The sequence below is a fragment of the Trichosurus vulpecula genome, chromosome 8 (assembly GCF_011100635.1).
Source record: "Trichosurus vulpecula isolate mTriVul1 chromosome 8, mTriVul1.pri, whole genome shotgun sequence".
In the NCBI taxonomy this organism is placed as follows: Eukaryota; Metazoa; Chordata; class Mammalia; order Diprotodontia; family Phalangeridae; genus Trichosurus; species Trichosurus vulpecula.
The window spans coordinates 22,459,474-22,475,176 of record NC_050580.1 but is presented as its reverse complement, the minus strand read 5'-3'; the positions used below and the strand labels follow the sequence as shown (position 1 = coordinate 22,475,176).

Below are 15,703 nucleotides of genomic sequence, written 5' to 3'. Positions count from 1 at the left end.
GGAAACATAGTTTTAGGAGAAAGCCATTTCCAAAAATAAAACAACCACCTCGAACTTTGTTACAGTGCCCAGCTTCTCCTTTTAATGTAGGTATTCTGTATTGGTGGTTCCTGGATCTTGGAGTGGGTATGTTTGTAAGCGTGCATGTGTGTGTGTGTGTGTGTGTGTGTGTGTGTGTGTGTGTGTGTGTGAGAATTCAGGGTCAGCAGAAAGTAGCCCTCAATGGGAATCTTCCTCTTTGGCAGTCTGCGTTTTCTCGCAGCCTCTGTAGTTTGGGAAGATGCTGTTGCGGCATGGGTCACGCCTGTCTCTGGGCTGGCGGTTTCTTTTCTCTTGGGTTCCGCTGTGAGAGGTCTGGCCCCTGGCGCCTCTTACGGTCTTTGGAGTGTTGGCCAAGTCCACTGACCTCTTTGGGATTCAGTGTCGTCCGCTGTAACGTGAGGGGTTGGCCCAGCTGGCCTTGGAGGACCTGATGTTGACGTGCCCGAGCTGCAGGTAGGAGCCCAGGCCTTCCTGACTTGAGGCGCGGTCCTTGGCTGTCTGGTCTCCTCTGCCAGGCTTGTCAGTTCAGTAATGGCTCCTCTCTTGGTGGTGATGACAGCCAGCATCTGTCTGGATCTTGAAGGATCTTCACGCTTCTTGTTTGATCCTCACAGTAACCCCATGACGAAGGCCCTGGTGTTCCATTTTCCAGATGAGCAGACTGAGACTGAGAGAGATTAGGCGACTTGCTCAGAGCCCTACAGCTAGGGAGCATTGAAGGCAGGACTTGAATTCGGGTCTTCCTGAGTCCAGCCCCTAGCACTCGCCTGACCCCATGCCCAGTCACAGCGCTGCCACAAAATTGCACCCAGAGACAGGGAGGTTAGCTTTGAGATTGGAAGATCCAAGGAGAGTGATAATTCCAGTGACTTGTTTGTTTTTGTCTTTAAAAAAATTTGGAGGCAAAATAAAAGATGGCTTTGTTTTCCCTTCCCAAATACTTCCTTTTCCAGCCTTTTCTTTTCTCAATCACTTTAATAAATATTTGTCATTAGCGAGGCACAGTGCTTAAGTAAACCAAGCATTTCTTCTGGGATTGAGCACACACTGGGCATTGTTTTTTCTTCCGTAAGCTGGGGGGGCCTATTCTGAAGCCCACCCCCATTGCCCCACTCCCAACTGACCCCCACCTGCCAGGCTGCAGCCTGGCTCTGTTCCGAACAAGGGATGGGGGTCGCAGCTTGTCCCTGACTTGCCAAGGCATTAACCACCCGGATTCCTAGCCTTGGAAGCATAGTTCAGCCACTTCCCCTTCTCTCTTAAATGATCTTGCTTGGTTTCCTTACCTGTAAAACGAGGGAGGACTTGACTCTCTTGGCCTCTGAGGTCCCCAGTCCAGATTTAAATCTGTGATTCTGATAAAACTGGATTCAGGAGTTTGGGAGATGTTGCCCTGTTTGCTCCTTCTCTGGCTCCCTGCTCTGTGTTGGGAGAAATTATCATGTTATTAAAAATCGCCCTAATTACAGGCTGTGCTCAGGCTTCCTGCCACCTAGAGACAGCGTGGGATTGTAACCAGAGCCCTGGATGGCGAGTCAGAGGACCTGGGTTCGAACCCTCTGGTGCCTGGGCTGACACGTGCAAAAGGAGGAGGTTGGACAAGGTGGCCTCTGTGGTCCTGGGCTCTAAGCTTTGTGACCGTGGCATGGCACTCACTCTTGGTTTGCTCAGCTGTAAATTGGGGATAACAGCAGCTACCACACAGAGCACCTGGCACCTCGCAGGCACTGCAGAAATGCTGCCCTTCCCTCTCCTGCCAGGTCCCAGGCTGCTCACTTGTGAAAACAAGGAGTCAGACCCAGTGATGTCCAAGGTTCTTCCAGCTGGGAGCCATGTGATCCCGTGGGTGGATGATCAACTAGGGTAAAGCTGCTGTGTCTTCTGTCAAAGCTGCCCTTCTGTGACTAACACCATCCCTCCCCAGGGACAGGACTTAGGAGCTCTGCTTTAAAAGGTGATTTTTGCTTTGTTGTCCCTGTGATGAAATGAGTTGCTGGCCTGGGTGGGGAGGGGCAGGTAGTGGGACTAGATGGAAGGACTAATGTATTCGGAGCCAGATGGGCTGGGTTCAAATGCCACCCGGCTGACCATCCATCAGCTCTCTTCACTTCCCTGGACCCCTGTTTCCTCATGTGTAAAATGAGGCAGATGATCCCATTTGGCTTTAAAGGAAGAGATGGGCTTATGGGAGATGTACCATCTTCTCATGGAATGGGCGACCTTAGAGTCAGTCACAGGCCTTCAGAGCTGCGAGAGATCTTAACGGTTATCTAGCGCTACCCCTTTCTTTTGCAGATGAAGAAACTGCCTCCAAGAGAGGGTACATGCATACCTTCGAGCATAAATTGTCACGTAGGCCGGAGACCATCGAAGAGAAAGCTCTTTAGTGCCCTCAAGAGGTCACCTGTACTCCCTGCCACCTTGATCAACTAGGTGACCAGGAAAACCGAGCTTTGGCAGCTCAAAGACTAGCTACCCCCTCTGCTTCATAGGATTTTTGGGGAGAGGCAGCTCTCTGGTTTAACTAACTGGTCTTACTAACCGTGTGCTGCCTAACTTAGCAGCATTAGTTCTGGGTTTGTAGCCCCCCTCCCCCCCCAGGCTAGAATCCAGACCAGGATTTCTAGAAGGGGCCCTGGCACAAAGGGCCGTGAGGGACTTGAGTTCCTCCTAGGTTTAGAAAGGCAGTTAGCAGATGGGTAGAACAAAGTAGGTTCCTTCATTAAAGCAACAACTGACTTAAGCTGTTGAACGGTCAGTAGTAGGCGGTGGTGAATGCAAACTCATTTAATGATAACTGACATTCACAGAGTGGGCTCTCGCTCACATTACAGGAATGTTCTTGTTGAGGGAGTCTCCACAGCCCCTCAGGAGGCAGCCGACCTGGACTCAGCCCCCTCCTCTCTGTGTGGCCTCCTCATGGGCAAATGGGGATGATAATAGTGCCTGCCTCCCAGAGTGGTGGGAGGATCAGAGATACTTGGGAAGTGCTTTGGAAAGCTCCTAGCGCTCTAGAAATGCTTGTATGGCGATTCTAGCCAATGGGCCGCCTTCCATCAGAAAGGGCAGAAGCTTCAGAAAGACCTTGAAAACAAAAGATTTGGGATGTGTCCCAGTAATCCTAAGAGGAAGAGTGGCCTAGTGCCTAGAGCACTGGACATGGACTTAGGAAGGCCTGGTTTCAAGGCCTGATTCTGTGTGATCTGGGCCGGTCACTCAGCCAGCCTCTCTGTGCCCATCTGTGTCAGGGAAGGGAGCTTCCCTCTGGACCCTGGGACCCTCAGTGGGTCTCAGGGCAGAGGCTGGCTTGTATTGCTATAGAGACTCCCTTCACTAGGACATTTCTGGGTCAGTGAAATCATAGCCTCATCTGGCAGCTGAGGAGAAACCCAGCTGACTGGCCTGTGTGGAGCATGTGTCTAGCTTTCTCTCTGTCTCATATGATCCTCACGACCACATCATGAGCTAAGGGATCCTTTATCTCCATTTTGCTTCCAAAAAACCGAGGCTCAGAAGTGAAGGGGCCTGACTGTGCTCAGTCAGCCAGTTAACGAGCACTATGCTTAGTGCTGGGTGTTAGTATATTCATTACACATATCACGTCAATTAATGTAAAAATCATAATTCCCTTCTTATGGTTGTGCCCTCAAGGAGCTTCCAGCCTGGTGGGAGAGCCAGCATGTTCACAGCTATGGACAGGAACTATTTGGAGATTGTCTGAGGGAAGGACTCAGCATTCAGGAGGGCAGGGGATGGAGAGAGCAAATGGGATGTTAGCAGAGATTCGAGATAAGGCGAGAGAGAATCCCTGGCCTGGGGCATGGCCGCTAAGAATGCCCAGAGTGAAGAGATGACCTGTCCCGTGTGTGGAGGGAGGCCAGTGCCACCTAGTCAGAAGGTGGGGGCCAGGGAAGCTGAGTAGAGGATTCTGTATGTGGTCCTGGAGGCCACAGGGTCAGAGCTGGCTTCAGGAAAGTCACTTTGGCAGCGAGCGAAAGATGGGAGTGAGGAGAGAATGGAGGTGGCCGTGGTGCCTCATGCTGTGAGTCACTTGGCTGCGGTGTTTGTACCCAGGCTTCTCCAACTGCGTATGATCCTCTTCTGTGACAAGGCAGTGTGGCCTTTGCTCTGCATTAGCCTCTCAGATGATTTTGGGTAGAATGGAGAGCTGAAGGTCTGGAGATCTGAACCCAGATCCTCAGAATGGAATGGGTTTTCACCTTCTTGACAGATTAGAACCCAGAAGATCTGGGAACTCAGCCTCTCAGTGCTGGCTTATGCTACTATCTCATTCAGTGGAAGAGACCCTGACTCTCATTTGGGATTTTGTAAAGAAGCCCGAAGACCGAGCTGTGCAAAATGATTGTTAATCAGCTGGTTTCTCAGACCTCTTTTTATGGGGGTGGGATGGGGGGGCAGCACAGTGTGTAAACCCATGCTGATTCCCCTGGGGTGGGGGAAGGATAGGATTATTATCTTCACATATCAGTGGAGCCATAAACGTTTATCAGGCACCTACTCTGTGCCACTGTAGTTGAAATGCTTGCCTGGGAAGGAGGGATGAACCTTGTTCTGTTCCATTGACCCTGGGGAGCAGAACCAGCAGTAGCAAGGGTTGGATATTTGATGGGGGCAGATGTGGGCTTCAGGTCACAGAGATCCTCAAAGTGGAGTCAGGGAGTTCATCTTTGTTGGCAGTTTTCAGACAGAGGCCTAGAGCCTAGGGATCTTGGGATAAAGGGGAAGAGGCCTTCTGAGACCTGTGAGTCCTGCCTTTTGTCTGATCATCTCGGAGCATGCTGGGCTTGTTGGTGATTGGAGACAGAATCTGAAGGTGGGAAGACAGACAGAGATTTGGTATGGTAGGGACAAATGCCTAGGCTCTGGGAAGGAGCAATGACATGTGCTGAATGAAAACCTGAGTGACACTGTGGTCTCAGCTTCCCTGAGCTCTAAAAGAGGTGAATCCAACGAAATGGCCTTTGTTAGTCAAGACCCTCAGGCTGGCCCTTCCCAGAATTACAGGTTGGAATTTTTTTTTATCTTCTCCTAAGCTAACTTTTCATTTCCCTCTCTGTGATTATCTCCAGTTTATCTGTGTGTGTGTGTGTGTGTGTGTGTGTGTGTGTGTGTGTGTGTGTATGAATAAAAAGATAAAAAAAAATCCTGCCTTCAAGGAGTTTTTAGAAGAGTGGGGACTATAGCAGAGGGCATATAAAATTTGATTAGATAAGTTTATACCTGAGAATTTGAGGGGGAGGGAGAGCGCTTAGCTTTGGAGGGCTCAGGAGAGTCTTTGACTCGGTGGTGTTCTGTGAACTGAGCTTGGAAGGGGGCTAAGCATGCCAAGAGGCCAAGCTGAGGAGGGCGTGTGTGGGGGACAGAGGCAGAGCCAGGGGAGGGTGTGCTGAATGAGGATCAGCAAGGACCCCGGCTGGGCTGGAACACAAATAGAGAAGGATGATGGCAGAACCCGCCAGAATCATGGATCCCGTTGGGCAGCCAGCATGGCAAAAGGGCTGCAGTTGGCATTGTGAGGATTGGTTGAAGGCACTCGCAGTGTTCAGGCTGGAGAAGAGCAGCCTGGTGGTGGTGGCGGCGGCGGCGGTGGTGGGGCATGAAAGCTCTTCTGTGTTTGAAGCACTGTAACATGGAGCAGGGGTTATACTTGTTCCGCTTTGCCCTAGAGGCAGGACCAGGAGAAGAACTTGGTGACAGAGGTGTCCCACAGAGCGCTGGGTGACCTCCGGGATGGTGCGTTCCATTTCTTATTCAGGCTGAGGCTGGGGGACGGCTTGTGGGGTGTAGGGGTGATTCCTTTCAGGTCCAGGTGGGACTAGCTGACTCCTAAGGCCCTTTGTGCCCCAAATTCTTGATTCTGATTCTCTGTGAATGACCCAACACCTATATTTTGTACACAAGAGTCCATGAGTCACCTTTCTTACCCCGTATATTCTCCATGTGGCCATCGTATTGTTCCTAAATAATCACAGGAAGGGATGGAAGTGCTGGGGATGTGAGCCGTCAGGCCTTTTCTAGGAGGCCAAGTGCTTAACCTAGGGTGTGTGGACGGGAGAGGGAGCCAAATGGGAGCCTCTTGGCCTTGTATGTGAGCAGCGTTACAGATATACTTTCCCAGGATTTCTGATGGCACACACTGTGGGCTTGGCGTTAACACTGTGTGTGGCAGATAAAGGATGAATATTTCATCAGGGCTTAATGCATCACAATACGCCATTACAAGGTTGGGCTGGTTGTCTTAAAGCCAGAGCTATTCAAATCAAATCAGGTGCTTCTGGAAGCTTCTTTAGTTTGCTTGTAATTGTCACTGTCTGGGGGGAGTGATTACAGAATTAGGCATGGGGGGTGGCGGGACTCATCACAAGCAGAATATTTTAACTACAAATAAATAGTGAAGGAATCAAGGTGTTGCTAATTAAAAAATTAATTAACTATCTGTGGCAGACTGTTTAATTTTTCCTGTTTAGGATTTTGTTTTAATATAATTAGGAAATTTGGTCTGCAGAAAATTCTGAGAATGCAGTCTTAGAGTTGAGCTTTCTCTTCGTGGTTATCTAATTCATGACACTGAGCCTGGGCTCACAGAGGGATATGAGTCCTGGTCCCTCTAGTCTGTCTGTGGAGCATTTTCTTTGTTTTTGTTATTATTGTTAATTTTTTATTATGAAGTTTAAAAACATCAACAAACATGAATATTTCCATAAATAAACAGAAGATGATCATATGCAAACCTGTGAGTTTCTGTTATGTACAGCTCTTAAAAACATGATAAATTTATATTTAACATGAGTTTACTTTAGTGAGGAGGTGCTAACCTGAATTGGTAGGAGTTTTCTCATCTGGGAGTTTCTTATTTCCAATAAAATTGTAACTCAGGCTATATCCTTGTATTAAATTTAACGAGGTAGTAACAAAATGCAGTGTATTTTCCATATGAATTTGCTTATAAATGTTGGACTTGTAATGAGATGAAGAGAGGACCTGAATTCATGCCATTGAGCTCTTAGGGTTTTCTTAACTCTGATTATATACCAATAAGATTGTTTAGAGAATGACTCCCCCCTTTAAAAAAATCATTAGCCATAGGGAGGGATACGTGGGTGGGCTAGCCTCTTCCAATTTCCCGATTTGGGGTGTGACTAGCTCCAAATGAAACTGACATTCGTATGAAATTGAGCTTCTCCCCTCCCCCCCATCCCATTTCCTTTTGTAAATTTCTGTCTTCTTTACCATCCATGTGTTTTTGTTTTCCAGCAAGCCAGGGCTGAGCAAGAGGAGGAGTTCATTAGTAACACCTTGTTCAAGAAGATTCAGGCCTTGCAGAAGGAGAAGGAGACGCTGGCTGTGAATTACGAGAAGGAAGAAGAGTTCCTCACTAATGAGCTCTCCAGAAAATTGATGCAGGTAAATGATCCTTTTGGCCCCCCTTCCTTCCTCCTAAGGGAAGTGTAGTGAGCTGGTTGGTCCAGCAGTTTGCTTGAAATGTTTGCTGAGGAGGAAGATGATCCTAAGAGGTGAAGCAACAGAAAAGTGTGAGTCTTCTGATGAGTTTCAGGGGCCTCTCTGTTGCCATGGGATCAGCCTTTGCTTTTTACAAACATTTTCCTTAAAATTCCATGTTAGAATTGTGCAAATATGCAAGACAAGTCAGTAAGTGGATCCCACTACCACGCTACCCAAAGGATGCTGATGTCAGAGGGAAGGGCTCTCTGATAGAATATTTACAGCACCATGCTTTGTGGTAGCAGAAAACTGAAGACAAATAGTTGTCCAGAGATCCCAGGGAGTGGCTGAAGAGGTGGTGGTATATGGATAGGATGAAATGTTACAGTATTGTAATAAAGGAAGATTTGGGGCATTCCAATCTTTTTTAAAATGATGGCCATTTTAGAGAGGGCAGTCAGGAGAGAGATAAGGAGGGGATGAATGAGGTCTGGAAGCAGTCAGAGAACTGTCAGAAACATCATTAGGAACTGATGCAGAGCAAAACAGACAACCAGGAGAAGCCTGTACTTGGTGACTTAGATACCAGTGAGTGCCGGCCCCCAAAAGCATCCAACTCCTATGAGCTGTATTTTATTTAGCACCTGCTACCTATGCTGGGGACACAGAGACAAAAACAAAACCTCCTCTGCCAAGGTGAATCATCCTGATCCTGGACACCTGCCCCGGAGGCAGCCCTCCCTGCCCTGTTGAGGGAGGTGGCCAAGGGCTGTGCAGTGCGGTGGACATTGTCAGAAGAAGTTGCTGGGCTGCTTGGCTTGGCATAAATATTTAGCAAATACAGGGCTCACCATATTTTGGGGTGAGGATAAGGAGAGGTGGCTCCAACAAAGGCAGAACCATCAGCGCCCCAGGAGTGGGAGGGAGCATTTCTTGTATTTCGATACCCTGAGCCTTCCTTGATTGAGGAAAACTTAAAAAAAAACCCAACAACAAACCAGCTTTCTTTTGGTAATGGTGACTGTGCTCCTCCCTGGGAGTCCTCCAGGATGAAGGATTGTAGCAATAGGGGGTTAACTCCAAGTGTTAATGATTTTTTTTTCCTTTGTGCAAATGAAGGCATTGCAAATCCTTTTGGCATTGAGTAAGCTGAATGTCAGAGCTGAAGTGGGGGCAAAGAGAAGGAAATGTTGGGTTTTTTCCTTAAAAAGGAAAATCACAACCCTGTCAGTTAAATGCCACAAAATGGATTATGTCATCAAGTGACTGATTAATGCCACATTCTCACCACATGACAATTAAAGAAATGGAAGGGTTTTTTAGGGTTACTTTTTAACACTCATTGACTCTTAGAAGAAACCTTTCCTGATTTCGCTTCCCGGCTTCTCTCCCCACGACTCCCTCAGGCCCCGTTACCTAGTATTTGCTTATGGGTGTATGCACTGTTTTCTGAGCTAGAGTGCAATCTCCTTGTGGTCTTTGTGTCTGCAGAACCAAGTGCTGTCCCTGTGGCCTAGGGCAGGCTCTTAACTGATCTGGATTTCTCAATAAACAAAAGAAGAAGATCTGAGGGTCTTAGAAGTAGAGCTAGACAGGCCTGCCAACCCTTCTCATCCGATTTATCTTACAGACAAGGAGCTGAAGCCTGGGGTGGTAAAGTGACTCACCCCAGGCTTTGAACCCAGACCCTCAGCCCCTGTACCTCACCCACAGTGCTTTCTGCATGATTTCCTGAGAGTTTAAGGACCTCAGTTTTTGTTTCTTCAAAGTTACCAGTTAAGCATAGCTTAGAAATGTTTTGAAATATAGAGATTTACCCACATCTCCCTGACTTGTGATTTCACAGTATAGGCATGGAGACTTGATAACCCAAGGCAGTCGTGATGTTCTTCAGTCAGCGGTCTCATCACAACATTGCCTTTGGGACCAGTTGCCCCTTGGAACATTGTTTCACGCAGTGTCCTCTTTCTGTAGAACCAACAACATCCATTGGGTTAGGCAAGTGGTTCTCCTGCTTCATGTCCGGAAATCCCTTTATGCTGTTAAGAATTATCAAAGACTTCACATTTTTAAAGAGTTCTCTGCTTATGTGGATTATGTCTTTTGATATTTATTGTTTGAGAAACAAAAATATCTTTATGTTATTGTGATAGTGCTTTCAACCTCATGAGCTCTCAGGGGCCCCCAGACCACACTTAAGAAAACTTCTGGGGTAGGCTTTCATTTCACAAACTCCTAGAACCCTCTTGTTGAGAAATTGTCACTGCGCTTAGCTTGGCTTGTCCGAACGAGGAAGTTGGAATGTTTCTGTGCTGCCTTAGAGACTTTGGAGAGGTGATGGGATTGGGCGAGGACCACGGAGTGAAGAAAGGATCACTTTAAGAGTGTGTTGGTGGTGGAGGACATGGCCGCATCATCTCTTAGGCTTTCTTTCTCCTGTGCTCAGATGGGGATGGAGGCCGAGGGGTCGTTGGTCTGCTTTGTGGGGAGCTCGGACGAGAACGGTAGAGGGGAGGGGTCGTTGGTCCCCATTTGTGGGGGGCCGAAGGGTTGTCGGTCTGCTTTGTGGGGGCCTCAGATGCAGCTTGGCTCTTCCTTATCTTCTGCCTCCCTCCAGACCTGTCCCTTCTCCCAGTCCATCAGGCGCAAAGCCCCCAAGCCGTCTTGGATTCTCTGCAGTCACACACCTGCCTGTCCAGCTTTCCTAGCTGCCTTTCAGCCTTTATGCCTCTGCTTTGTGAGTGTACCTTATCTCCTCCTCAGCCCTATTCTAATCTAGCATTTATACAGCACCCGCTGTGTGCCAGGCCCTGAGCTAACCACTGGACAAGTATTACTCATTTGAGTCCTACAGCAGCGTAGCCCCATTTGATGGACGAGGAACCTGAAGGCACAGGCTCAGTGACTTGCCCAGGGTCACACAGTTAGTGTCTGAGGCCAGACTTGGACCCCGGTCTTCCTGGCTCCAGGCCTGGTGCTCTACCTATTGTATTGCCTAGCTGCCCACTGAAGGCAGCAGTTGTGGGTGAGGTTTTTTTGTGTGTTCCCAGTGGTGGCGCATGTGGTAGGAGCTTAATGAAAGTTTGTAGAATTGAATACTTGCTTGAGTTCAGATTGTTTGTGAAAAGATGAGTGGGGGAGATAGGAAGGAAATCGTGGGCAGAACAGCTTGTCCCCCAGCTGCTGCCGCCGCTGCTGAATGATTGATCACCAGCCCGCCCGCCCGGATGTCACACACTGAAACCAGGCCTGACGCGTCCTCCCCCAGCCCTTCCAGGGATCTTTTCTTGGCCACCCTTGGCCATCCAGCTGCTGGATCCTACCGATGCTGACTTTGCCGACGTGACGCTGGCCGTGTTGTTGTTCGGTCTTCTCATGGCTACGCCATCTTAGAACTAGAAGAGACCTAAGAAGGTAGTCTAGGCCACTTCCTGCAGTTTTCCCAGTAAAGGAAACTGAGGCAGAGAGGTTCGGTCAACATTGATTAAGCACCTGTTATGCGCCAGGCACTGTGCTAAGCGCTGGAGATACAAAAAGAAGCAGATGGACAGTCCCTGCCCTCGGGGAGCTCACCGTCTGATGAGCGGCAGCCACCTGAGTCAGGTAGCTCAGGACATCACCTTGGATCAGTGATCACCTGGAGGCAGGCAGGCCTGCCTTTCTGGCCTGCCTCAGACACTTGCTGCCTGATGCCTCGGTCTTCACACCTCTGAGCCTCCTGGTCCTCATCAGCGGCCTCTGCAGCCCCTTCCGCTTCTGAGTCTTTGATCCTGTGAGCACCCACGGTCCCGGGTGTCATCATACAAAGAAGGAAACGATGCAGCCGCTGCCCTCCTTGAGCTTCCATTCTCCTGCGGTGATGTTCAGTTATATATGGAGAGAGAAAATATATAAAATATGACCACAGTGTTGGGGGCGGGGCAGGAAGGTGGCCCTTGAGCCGAGCTTTAAAGGAACCCAGGGATGCTGTGAGGCAGAGGTGAGCAGAGAGGGCTTTCCAGGGACCTAGGACACAGCTCAGGCCAGAGCCCAGAGACTCGAGATGGGAAGCAGCAAGGAGCCCATTCTGGCTTGGAACAAAGGGCAGTAGCCCTGGAAAGGTGGGTCATAGCTGAGTCGGGCAGAGCTTCGAATGCCAAGCAGAGGAGTCGGTATTTGATGCTAGAAATTGCAGGAGGCCTTTGGGGCTTATTGAACAGGGAAGTGTCAGGGTCAGACCTGTGCTGTAGGAAATCCCTTTGGCCTGTGTGGAGGCTCTGTGAGAAAGGAGAGATTTGTGCTGGGAGAGTTTGCTCAGGATCACACAGAAGTACAAAGTGACCACGCCACCTTCTTGGCCCCTCCTTCCTACCATCCCATACTACCCCATTCTCTCTTCTCAGGCATTTACTAAGCACTTACTGTGTGCCTGGCACCATGCTTAGTGTCAGAGATGCAGAGAGACAGTAAAAACAGTCCCTTCAGTCCCATATACCAGCCCCAGGCCCCGTCTCAGAACTGCTGGGGGCCTCCTCGAGACTCTAAAGCTTCTTGATGGAGAGCAGCATCTGGTGCCGGTTTCCCAGTCGCCTATCTAGAATGGGAAGGCAAACAGCCATTGCATGCCTGTAAGGAGAACTGGCTGCTTTCAGCTGCAGAAGGATGGTGTTGAGAGGTGCCTTGTGCGGTGGCCGGGCACAAGGGATCCCAGAGGTTGGCCAGCCCAACCTTGCTGAAGCAGGGCTGCTGCACCTTCTGCACCTGGTCATCAGCTTGTTACCTCCCTGGGCAACTGATTCTACTTTGGGGCAGCACGGGTTTGTCTTTATTGGAAGTAGAAACTTGCCCCTTTACCAACCCACCCATTGTTGCTAGTTCTCGCCTTTGGGGATGGGAGTGGAGTGGGGACCAAACCTGCATGCTCTTTGATGTGATCGTCCTTCCAGAATCTGAAGGTGGTCATCGTGTCCCCTGGAGTCTTCTCTTCCTCGTTCCCTTGCCCTGATTCTCATCACCCCTCAAGGGCCATCACCATTTTTTGGTCACTGTCTTTTCGACCTTTTCTGGAGTGCCCTTCCCCAAATGTGGCACCCATTCATTCATCCAATAAACATTAAGGGCATGCTATGTGCCAGGCATTATGCTAAGCACCAGAGCCAGTGGTAACCCAGAACTCCGCACATCCCTACAGATGTGTTTGGAACAGGAGGAGGAGAGCATGGTACGAATCTCACTGTGCATGAGTTTGGCTTAGTCAGACAGCAGCTGCTGCTGCTCAGATTCGGATAAAAGCCTTTTTTGGCGTGGAAGAAGAGACCTTGGAATTTAGGCTTCGCTGGGTGGCTGGACCTTTTGCCTGACTGGCTTTTCTTCTTCAAGGTTACTATGACTATGGGGAGATAAAACTGTTCTCAAATCTCAGTTCTACCAGGCAGATCCAGGCAAAGTGGATTTTCTTGTTTCCATATTGTTCAGACCTTGCATTGTGGGGTCTTTGTTCTTTTCCTGAGTGCCCAGGGTCCTTCCTCAGTGCATTCACTAGACATCTGGAGAGAGCTGCAGGTGTTTCTGGTTCATTGGAAATGCTCAGGCCACCCGTCACCAGAGTCCAGCCCTTGCTTCAGGAGCTGGGCAAGAACCTCCCAGTTCAGCGTCATTTGGATGACAATACATTGGCAAACAGCTTTTCCATTTTCAGAAATTATTGGCCTTTTGTTGATACTGGTTCTGTTCAGATGAGCTGCATTGCACACTCACGTTTTTGTAAATGCAAAACAGATCCCCATCCATTCTCATATCCTCTTGAAATTGTTCCCTTATTGTTTTCATTTTATGATGCCTTGGGCTGACTTTTTTTAGTATCTCTCAAAATTTAGGCAATGAGTTTAAGAAGTACTACTTGCAGATGGATGCTGGCTCTACCATTTTAACTGTTATGTTGTTAGATATATATTATTCTATATTAAAATTTTAGCTGATCAGTCTTTGATTTATTATGAGCATGTCTGTTTTGACTTAGAGAAATCACAGATTTAGAGGTCATTTAGTTTAGATCTGCCCCTTTTTTACAGATAAGCAAACTGAGACTTGCCCAAATCCACAAATGTGCTGTGGCCGCTCTCCTCTAGACACCACCGTCTCCATCTCTGAAATGTAGTCAGGGAGCTCAAGAAGCATTCTGTGGAACCAGATTCTAGAACTGGCATCAAGAATGTTTTAATGTTGGATGATCCCCGTCTGCAAAATGCAGGGCTTGGGCTAGATGATCGCTGAGCTCCCACATTCTCTAAATCTGTTTTTCAATCCAATCAAAATTCTGTGGCATCGTAATAAGGAAGCGCCATTAGGAATCTCCAGTCCAGAAAGGAATATGAGCTCCTAGCATGTTTCTCTCCTACAGAAAGCCTCCCGCCCCCTCCCCTAACCATGTACAGCTTTGTATGAGATATACTACGTCCTCAGACGGGAGCTCCTGGAGAGATGTGGTCTCTGTCTGCTCCATGGTCAGCAGCTGTTAGGTGCCAGGCATTGGCTCTGTCCTGAAGAACAAAGCCTTTTGGAACCTGCAGTGTGTTTTCCTGAACAAAGAGTCAGTAGGCCCAATAAGCCAGGATCCCCAAAGTCTGATAGCATCAGCCTTGGAGAAGCTATAAGTGGCCTGGGCTTCCTGGCTCTTGGTCTAGTCTGATCCCCTCAATTGGCCAATGAAGAAGCTATGCCCTAGCCAGGCTGCCAGATACTTGCCCAAGGTAACAGCCAGTTAGCACAGAGTTCGCTCTCCTGGCTTCCAGTGCAGGGCTCTCTGTCCTGGAGGTGGAATGCCCAGCATTGATCTAGGGTCCTAGGAATTAAGTCCTTAATAAGCCTCCATTGTAACAGATTTCTTTCTACAGAGAATACATTCTTAGGATTGGTGCTGTGTTTATATACATATTTTCACAACTCAAGAGGTAGAGGTTTTGTTTGAGGGGGCAGCTTCCATTTTAAGGGTAGAGATAGACTTTGCATCACAAAATGGGATTAGAATCCTCCCTTGGTCCACTTATTTCCTTTATGCTGTATTTTATGTCTGCTTGCATTCTCTCACATTAGCTCATAAGCTTCTTACGATGAGGGATTTTTTTCATTCTTTGTTCTTGTGTCCCCAGGACCCAGCGGGTCCTGGCACACAGTAGGCACTTCAGGAGTATTTCTTGACTGATCACAAGTGGGATGTAGGCTGAAGTAGGCTCTTAGAAGTGTCCTGTATGTGTAACACCTGTTAACCTTGCCTTTTGGCCTAGGCTTGTCGCCAGTCTTGGGGCCAGCCTGTGGTGGCAGTGACATGTGGCTTAGGTTATCTGCTATTTGTATCCAGAAAAACTGTCATGACAAAATGAGGTCTTGGTTCTTTGGATGGACTTTCCAGGATAATTGGAGAGTTTAGAAAAGTTGTCTTTTGAGTCTGCTCTCTCCGGCATGGGGTTCCTACCTCCTTTGGACAAAATGTTGGAAAACACTTGGATTTTCTTTGAGTTTAATCTGCGGCTCATCTTCCATCTTAATCTCATGTTTTATTTTTGTCCCGTTGGTTTTCGCATTTTACCAGCTGCAGCTTTCACAAGTGAGGATTTTTTTTTAATTTCCAAGACAGCACTTTACATTTTGTTTCCTGTTTTCTCATTAAAGAACAAAACCACACTCGTTCCCCAGCTCCCAAACTGTGATGTTTCCTGAGTCACAGCAGAAGAGAGCAGGCGGGGGCGCTCTTTGTTCCAGTTCTGTCTGTGTGCGAAGGTGAATTCTGCATTTCTTGGTGAGGGGCTTGGCTCTTCAGTGCCCAGGATGGGGCTTATTTTTCAGATGTTTGAGAGTCTGTGTTCCTTCAGGGGATAGTTTTTGAGGGGAATGTTTCATCTTGAAGTTCGTATCTCATTTAAACTTTACATATTTGCCATATCTGTGTTGTCTGAGTATAAAAAACAAAATAAAACAACACTAAACCTAGTTAGATGTTGGCCATGATACCAGGCATCTGCCTAAAGGAAATACCCTGGAACCAAATCAAAACTGACTTCACTGGGACCTCAGTGTGGACACTCTCCACAATGCAGATCCACAGCCACCTAGTACTTTGCGATCTGAGCGAGTTGTGCCAGGCTAGTCCGAGATCGTATGGCCAGTATGACCGGGGGGACTTTAGTTCAAGCCTTACTGACTGCCCTCACACCTTGGCTGC

The 15,703-nt window shown here is 48.4% G+C and overlaps 1 protein-coding gene across 1 annotated transcript in view; it reads left to right on the top strand.

Moving 5' to 3' along the window:
- Positions 1-15,703, top strand: part of CCDC6 (coiled-coil domain containing 6) — a 93,795-nt gene that overhangs the window by 36,939 nt on the left and 41,153 nt on the right. The window contains 1 exon segment of the mRNA XM_036735000.1: positions 7,318-7,467. Coding sequence (XP_036590895.1) covers positions 7,318-7,467 — 150 coding nt within the window.